Here is a 9,144-nt window from a genome sequence, read left to right on the forward strand (position 1 = left end):
TTCAAAAAACAATTGTTTCATATATTTCAATAAATATCCTTGTCATTCGTCATTAAAATATCTTGCACAAACCCACAATTAAGTCCCTAATAGTCCTTACAATTCATTGGAATTACGTAAAAACCACCAACCGAATGGTTTGGCTCAACTTAACAATTAAAGCTTGATTAACAATTCGTCGGATACATCTTGCAAGACCATCCCCTCATGTCTGATGCCTTTCCCCCACCACTTAGACATTATCATCGTCTCCAATCACCTCTAGATAAATTTAAAAATGGAAATGGTCGCGCACGACCTCTAAATATCACATGAGAATTTATTAAAAATATGTCTTATAATGTCTTTGAAATGTCTTCCACTAACTAATCGGTCATGCTCATCTTCTCCTGAAGTATCTGGTAGTAGCAGGCTTTCAATGTCGTGAACATTATATCCAACTCACCGTTAACGAGATGTGGCTCCATAAAATCTTCAATGAAATGTATTTCACTTCCTAATTGTAAAACACTGGCGCGAACAACAACGAAGTTAAATACTGGAAATAACTCGTCCATTGTCCACAGGTAAGTTGTACCCAATTGCTTTTGTACTGTCTGAAAATAGAAAAAATTAATTTAAAAAAAACATTTAATGCCTAGGAAAATTTTATTTATTTTTTCGAAATTTATCAATTTTTTAAAGATTTTTTAAAAATTCCAATTCACATGAACTCGAATTCAAAAAAAATTTGGAAGAAATTTGTTAAACACCTAGGGGGCTACGCCCCTTGCTCGCTCCGCTCGCCAACCCCCCTATGATCCTCGGATGACCCCCATGATCCTTATTCTGACCCTTATGACCCTTAATCGGACCCTTGTGACCTTTAATCTGACTCCGTGATTCTTATTCTGCTCTTTGTGACCCTTAATCTAACCCTCGTGATCCTCATTATACCTCGTGACCCTTACTCTGACCCATATGGCCCTTATCTGACCCTTGCAACCTTTAATCTGACTCTGTGATCCTTATTCTGCTCTTTGCGACCCTTAATCTGACTCTCGTAACCATCATTCTGGCCCTCATTATCTGACCCTTGCAACCCTTAATGAGACCCTTTTCACCCTTATTTAGACCCTTATTCTGAACTTTGTGACCTTTAATCTGACTCTGTGATCCTTATTCTGCTCTTTGCGACCCTTAATCTGAGGCATATGGCCCTTATCTGAACCTTGTAACCTTTATTCCGACCCTTGCAACCCTTAATCAGACCCTTCTCACCCTTAAGCTGACCCTCGTGACCCTTTTTCTGACCCTTATAACCATTATTTTGACTCTCGTGACCCTTATTTTAACCCTTGTGGCCTTTAATTCTAGAGTCTCAATTTCGAGTACCAAATTGTACCAAAGGTTGATTTGAATTTTTATAGTATAGACAAATAGTCTCTCGTTTGGCAACGCAAGCATAAATTATTGATAAAAGTTTGAGACTGTCGATAACTTTCATATTGACCATGAAAATTCCATTAATTTTGTCTCATTTTTCAAAATTTTTTCTGGATTTTTTTATTCTCAAATCCCCAATCTCAATACCCCTTAATCCTCCCGACTCACCTTAGTCATCTGTTCAAAAGTGCTCCGAATAACCAACAGCTTCTCCAGCGGTGAGAAAGTGGTCTTCAGCTGCTGCAGCGTCTCCACAGCCTCCCCGAACCCCCCATCCTTCCCCTCCATCCCATCGGCCCTGACCTCCCTGATCCTCCCCCAAAACTTCTGGTCAATATCCAGGAACCCCATCAGCGTCTGATCCGGCTGTTTGTTCCACTTGACCAGTCTCTCCCAGTAGGCGTCGTCCTCCCTCTTATTATGCAGCGCATAAAGCACAAAAAGGGCGGAGTGGACCCTGGGCAGCAATATCGGATGCAGTATGGCGGCCGCACTGATGACCTTGCTCTCCTCCTCGCCCTGCCCCTCGAGGATGCACTCCTCCCCCCCCTTCGGCAGAGCCGGAAAGAACAGGACGACAATCTCATAGATCCTCATAGTAATGCTGCGCAACTCCGCAACGGCATGCGACAGCAGAAGAGGGTGCACCCTCACGCCCCCATAGGTAGCCGTGTAAACCCCCGACAGCTCCGACAGCAAACACCCCAGCGGATGATGCCGACTCTCAAACGCATTCATCAAGTAATCGTGGACTTCCCCGTAAATTTCCCTAGTCAATTTATCCCCTAGTTCTGGTATTTTCATGAGTTTTTCGGTGGTCGCCCTGTCCTTATCCCGGTCTACCTTCGACGGCGGGAAATTCAAATGTGTTCGATTGGACATTGACTTTTGATGGGACTTGTTAATGATCACCGCGACATTCTGCCAGAGCTTTTGAGTCTCATTTTTCTTCTCAGGAGTCGACTCCCTCTTCTGGGGAGTCTCTTTAGAATTGGGAGGGGTGGGGGGATGGAGGTCGGGCAGCCCGAGCTGCTGATAACAATGCCGGAAGATGGCTTTCCACTTCTGCTCGGGCGGGACGCAGAGTTTCCCAAAGGAGGGGGGCTTGGGCGAGGGATCCGGGTGGGAGGAAGCCTTGGATATGTGGAGGGTGGCCGTGACCTTGACGGGCTCATTCCAGGCGCCGTTGATGGTGCCCTCAAGGCGGTCACCACTGCGGAAGGTCAGGGTGCCCTTTCCGCAGAAGGTGCCCGCAGACTTGAATTCCCCCTCGTAGTGGGTGCCGTCTTCGAAGACCATGACACCGTGACCCGTGAGGACATCCTGGACAAAGACCCCCTCGTAGTAAATCCCGTCGAGGGTGACAATGAGGCCGCAGCCATGCTTCATGTCCCCACTCCACGAGCCCAGGTACTTCTCCCCGGTCATGATATCATCCATCACCCCGTACCCGCTCTTCACCCCGGCCGCCCACTCCCCGATGTAGACAGTGGCCACACTGGCCATGAAATGCCCCTCCCGTTTGCTCCCGTGACCGTGCGGAACGCCGTCCTTGAAGATGCCCTCGTAGACGTCCCCATTGATGTACCTGAACACCCCGCAGCCGTTCTGGACACCATCCCTCCACATGCCCTCGTAGATTCCCTGAGTGGGCACCTCCATCCTGCCGTGGCCCTGAATGACTCCCTTGTAGAACTGCCCGGTGTACAAGCGTCCGTCAGCCCACTCCATCTTCCCGAAGCCGTGGACCTTCCCGTTGCTCCACCTGCCGACGTACTTGGCGTCCTTGAAAACAGGATGCTTCAGGAAGAGGTACGTGCAGGACCTGTCCCTGGGAGGGGTGGACCCCACCACCCTAGGAAGGCTGTTCCTGATGGCGCTCTGGAACCCCTGGAGCCATTCGTTCCTCTCACTAGCTCCACTAGTGTACAGGACAAAGCTCTCTTCAGGGGTGACGATGGACAGGGCGTTCTGAAGCCCTTCGGAGTCGGCCAGGGGCTCCACCCAGAGGGTCTGCAGGGCGTGCACCGTGTGAGAAGCTCCTGACGCATGGATGAAGATGTCGGTTAAGAGGATGAACCAGTGGGAGGTGAATCTACTTGAGTTGAAGAGGAAGATCGGATGGCTTCTGCTCTCTCGGATGAGTCTTCTCTCGGGTGCTCGAAGAAGATCGACCAGCTTTCCTGAGCTCTCCCAAAAGACTCGCGTCATCTCGGCCTCCTTCACCCTCCTCTCTTGGTCATCAATGATCCTCTCCCACTTGATCAAGGCCTCCTGGAGCCGCTCGATCCCCATCTTGGAGCCGTTCGTCTTGATCAGCGTTTGAATCATGTGCTTGTACCTGTTTAGCCTTGTCAAGGGGTACTGCAGAGCCACCGCGATGACCTCCTGAGTCCTCCTTGGGGTCTGATGATCGGGAGTCGATGAGGAGTCGTTGAACAACTTTGTAACAACAGCTGGCAGATCACTCATCATCTTCCCCATGTGTCCAAATCCCCCTAGACTGACAGCATCACAGATCGCATTGAGGTAGTACTTGTAAACCGCGATGAACTCTTCGTAATGAGAGACCAAGGACACCTCGTAAGCTTCACCGATCTGATTGGAGTAGTCCTCGAGGGTCGACACGTTCAAGGCTGTCAGCGATAGCAGCTCAGAGTAGCACCTGCAGAGGGTGTCGTAGACGTTGGACTCCTGGGTGGCTCCAGCCTTCTTCTGAAAGGGTTTGATGAAGTTCTGATGAACAGTGATCATCTCCTCGAGGAATATCTGCTCGATCTTCAGATCCTCGGTGACTCCAGGGGGCGACGAGGGGCTTGTTGAGCAGAGGGAATAGCTCCCTGATGATGATATGTACTTGATAGAGTTCTGGGTGTCTAGTCTCGTGACTTTAGTCTTCTCATTCTCAGCTGGCAGCCCCGTCCCAGACGGGCTGCCTATGAAGAAGAGGTCGTCGTCGAAGACGATCAAGCTGTGTCTGTCCCCTGTCGAGATGTCTCTCGCTCTTCTAGAATTCGCGAATGGAGACATGAGTTTTGGAGAACTTTGGTCTGTCGCCGAGTCGGCGTGCACCTGGAAGTGGTCGTTCCTCCCCCATCCGAAGACCCTTCCGTCTAAAGTCAAGGACAACGTGTGATACAGCCCTGACGACACCTTTTTGACACCCGTATTGTGGAGCTTGTTAACGAGCACTGGCTTGGGCCGCTTGATGATGTCGCCCGTGCCCAGTTGGCCGAACGACACGTCCCCCCAGGTCCAGAGCTCCGTAGACAGGAGGTTCGTGCCGATGTCCACGAGGGAGTTGATGCGCTCGTTGAGGCCTTGTTGGGAGAGCTCGTGCTCTAGGGAACCGGTGGACGAAGACCAGGGGAACTCCTCGCAACGGAGGCTCTGGGCGAGGCTTAGACTTGTTGCTGACGGCTTGTTGTCTTCCAGCAGGTCCTCAAAGTCAGCTGTGATGTCGTCGCGAATGTCGTTGATCTCGGAGGAGCCCGAGACGTGACGGGAGAGGGTCGCCACCTTGTCACCCATGGTCTTCACTCCTTCGTACACCAGATTCGCCATGTTGGAGACGTTCTGCTTGATCAGTCCCGTTGGGTTCGTCGTGAGTTCGGTTTCTTCCTTGACGTTTCCGTAGGAGGACACCCAGGACAGCTGACGAGTCAGAAACTGTCTGGCTGCCTCGGTATTGATGAAGATGACGTTCTTCTTGGATTCGTCTTTGCATGCATCTGATTGTCGATGACCGTTGACGAGTTTTGGGCCCCTGTCGGGGTGCGCCGGAGTGGGGGAGTGGGTCTGGGGGGTTAGGGACGTCAGCGAAGGATCCGATGAATATTGGTGCGGGTGGAGGGCCATCGGGCAGGTGTCTGAGGACGTCAGACTCTGGGGGGATGGCCTGATTGTGCTCAGGCACTGCGGGCAACTTGAGACGAACACCTCGTCGGGGTCGTTCTCACTGTCTGTGTCGTCTTTGGGGGTCTTTGGGGTCTTACGGGCAATCACCACGTGGAAATTCGAGCCTGAGGAGGTGGAGGAAATTGTTCGGCCGTCGAAGAAGATGACGGGTTTGGGGTTCGCGGTGGAGATTGAGAGCTGGGGGTGGGAGCCTGATGCCCACAGGTGACCTGAATCCGTTGTGAACAGGGCGGATGTGGGGGAGGTCGACAGGGAACGGAGTTTTAACGTCTCGTTCTCCTGTTTGCAGCTGAAATGCCAATTTTTTTTCTAGCAATGACAATTCAACGGCTAGGCAAATTATATTGATATCGTTAAACTACCAAAATATGTCAATTGAAAATGTTTGAAGTGAAAAATTCATGACATTTACGGGACAATTTCGGCGGAATGAGGTCAATGATGGATAAAAAAATTTAATGTTCAATTGAAATTTGGAAAAAACAAATTTAATTAACAATCCTATGTTTTTTTTTCAATTAAAATTGGACTTTTACTTAAATTTATATTAATATCGATAAAATACGAAAATATATCAACTAAACGCATTTTAATTAAGAAATTAATGACATCATGGGACAATTTGGATAGATTGAGATCAATTGTGGACTGAAAATTCCAATTTTTAGTCGAAATTTAGAAAAAAAAATCATTAATATAGGGGAGCGTGGGGTAAAATGGACACTTTAGACTTTTTTAAAATTATTCATAGCTCAGAAATAAATTGATCAATTGAGCTCAGTTTAGGCTCGTTACAAAGAGAAATAATTGTTCTTTGTATTTAAAAAAAGTATTAAATTTTATCAACATTTCCACCCCTCATTAACATTTAAAAAAAAGTCAAAAGTGTCCGTTTTACCCCAACCTCCCCTAATTAATAATTAATTGATAAATAAACTTTCGAATAAATGTATGTTTCTATTGTTCAACTGCTACAATAAATCAACTCAAAACCTTTAAATAAATAAGAAAAAGTAAAGAAAAATTTTATTGAAAAATTTGTTTTCAGTGAAAATTACTACAAAACTTTCTAGATAAATGTATATTCATATTCTTAAGCTGCCACAGTAAATCAACTTAAACTTAACATTTCTAAATTAAAACAAGTAATAGCATTGTGACAGAATGGGGGCAAAATGGGATCAATTAATACAAAAAAACTCCAATTTTCAAAATAAAAACAGAAGAAAAAAGTTTTTGGTACAAAAATGAGTTGAAAACATTTTTTTTGTTTTTTTGCCCTAAAAATTAATAAAAATATGCAGAACTCACCCATGACTACAAAGTTTCACTTCATCTCTCAAGATAATGGTCTCCACCACCTCCAAGCTCCCAGGAACGATCTTCAAAACGTGTCCACTCTCATCAATGATGAAAAGATTCTTCGAGTCACTTGCTATATCAGCAGCAGTAAAATCAATTCTCCTGAGTGTGACACGATGCCCCTCATCACCAGACGTATGAACCTCCCCATGATAGACGAAGTGACTCGTCGTTGATAAAAATACGTGAGCTTCGATGGAGATGATTTTTTTTACCGCACCATTCGGTGGATCAACAAATTCCACAGCCACTCTGTCTGTTTTATGAAATATGTACACCTGCTGTGCCATCATATATCGGCCCTATATACCCTACTACATAAAAACCCTCACTATTTATATAAATTTTTTACTAATTAGTTTCTACAATTAATCTATCAATTCGAGATTTTTATTTGCACTTTTTTATTGCACTTAAAACTTGATAACTTCATTAATTAATTAGTATTAATCAATTGGTGCGGGAACTGTTCTTGAGTATTCCTCCAGTTATTTATTCAACTAATTAAATTAATTATGCTAATGATTTTTGTACGTTTTAGACATTGAGAATTCTCTAAAATTTCTTAATGATTTTTTTTGTTTCAATTGGGGATTTTGGGGGTCTAATTATCTTTCTTGTACTTTAGCGGTGTTTGATGATTGTTTGATGATTTGTAGACGTCATTTTCGATTGTTTAAGTTTATTTGATTAAAATTGGAGATTTGGCGAATTTTTTTGGGAATTTTTTCTCCTTTTTTCGATTTCTTTTGATGATGCTGAGGATTTTTTAATGATTGTTCGATGATTTTGATGAATAAATAATGAATTAACAATTAATTGATTACTTTTGAAGATTTGGTTAGTTTATTTGTGAATTTTCTCATCCTTTACTAGCTTCTCGTGATGATTCTGAGATTTTTTTATTGATTTTCTTGAGGCCTAGGACTTTTTAATGATTATTCGATGATTTGGATGAATAATTAATGATTTAGGAGATGTGATTGTTGATTATTCAATTTAAATGATTTGATTTTGGGGATTTGATGAATTTATTTGTGAATTTTATTTTCGTTCTCTTATTTTTTTAAACAATTGTGGGGACTCAATGATTTGTTATTAATTTTCTTGCAGTCCACTCCTTTTTGATGATTCTTTGATGATTTCTTTAAACAATTAAACTGTCTGCCCACACAATTATTGATCACTCAATTATTTATTAATTTCCTCACGTTTTTTCTTTTTTTTAAGTAAATTTTGTGAATTCATTATCAATTCTCTTGTATTCTATTATTGTTTAATAATTGTTCAATGATTATGATGAACAATTAATAATTCAGTAGTCACATTTATTTGTTGTCAACTTGAATTCAATTAATTTTGGGGATTTAATGAATTTATTCGTGAATTTTCTCTTCCTTTTTTCGTTTTCTTGATAATGTTGTGGGACCCTGAGGATTTTTTATTAATTTTCCTGTACTTCAGTATTTTTTACCAATCATTCGATGATTTCAATGAACAATCAATAATTCAAGGCATGAAATTGTTGATTAATCAATTTAAATGAATTAATATAGAGTATTTTATGAATTTATTAGTGAATTTTCTCTCCCCTCACTTTTACTGATATTTCGTTAATTCTCCTGCAGTCTAGTATTTTCCAATGATTGTTTAATGATTATTGTAAACAATCAACCGTTCCACATACCGAATTACCGTTGCTTTGATTTTATACAGATTCTTATCGTTCCTTCGTTTTTACTTTCACCAGTTCGTCAGTGGTAAATTAATCAATTATTTTTGATTGATTTTTGTTGACAGCTCTACGTCTTTGCACTTGATTCACTCATGCTCACCACGAACAATATCTCCAGTTTATTCGTCATGTTATCACGGGATACGTCATTGTTGACTGATTACTCCTGTTTTTTGCGAGGAATTTTGGTGATTCCCGCATTATTCATCGGTTAACAAATAATTTTAGTTATCTAACCTCGGAATTTTGGGGTTCGGGGGATTGTTGGGGGCTGCGGACACTTGTGACATTTTTTGGAGTTTTGTTTTCGAAGATTTTTGGGGGTTCTCACGGGTTCTGTCGTAGTTTTGCGACGGGAGTTACAGGGGGGAATGGTGGACCTAACCTGACCCCATTCTGGGAATGGAATTCGAGGGGGGATTGCGCATGAATGAGAAGGGGGTGTCCCATTGGTCCTTGAGGACAGGGGGCGGCGGTTTTCATTGGCGGGAGACTATGGCAGAATGAGAATCCATAAAGTTTGAAATTATTTTTCATCAATAATATTCGATAAAAAAACTAATCATTCAGGGACTTTCATTAATTTTTAAACAGTTCTGTGGGGATCCCATTTTTGTTATGGAATAATCCCCGAATTGTTTAATAAATTTAATTATCTAACCATCGGAATTTTGGAGTTCGGGGGATTGTTGGTGGCTGCGGAC

The 9,144-nt window shown here is 43.3% G+C and overlaps 1 protein-coding gene across 1 annotated transcript; it reads right to left on the reverse strand.

Annotated features, from left to right (window-relative positions):
- Positions 1 to 8,795, reverse strand: LOC107039201 (alsin). Its single transcript, XM_015258706.1, has 4 exons — positions 8,393 to 8,795; positions 6,655 to 7,019; positions 1,594 to 5,632; positions 1 to 596 (listed from the first exon to the last, which is right to left on the reverse strand). The coding sequence occupies exons 2-4, from the start codon at positions 6,996 to 6,998 to the stop codon at positions 366 to 368; spliced, it is 4,614 nt and encodes a 1,537-aa protein (XP_015114192.1). The 5' UTR covers positions 6,999 to 7,019; positions 8,393 to 8,795; the 3' UTR covers positions 1 to 365.
- Positions 8,796 to 9,144: the final 349 nt, after the last annotated feature.

This window comes from Diachasma alloeum, unplaced genomic scaffold (genome assembly GCF_001412515.2).
Source record: "Diachasma alloeum isolate Michigan unplaced genomic scaffold, Dall2.0 Dall_scaffold_00294, whole genome shotgun sequence".
Classification (NCBI taxonomy): Eukaryota; Metazoa; Arthropoda; class Insecta; order Hymenoptera; family Braconidae; genus Diachasma; species Diachasma alloeum.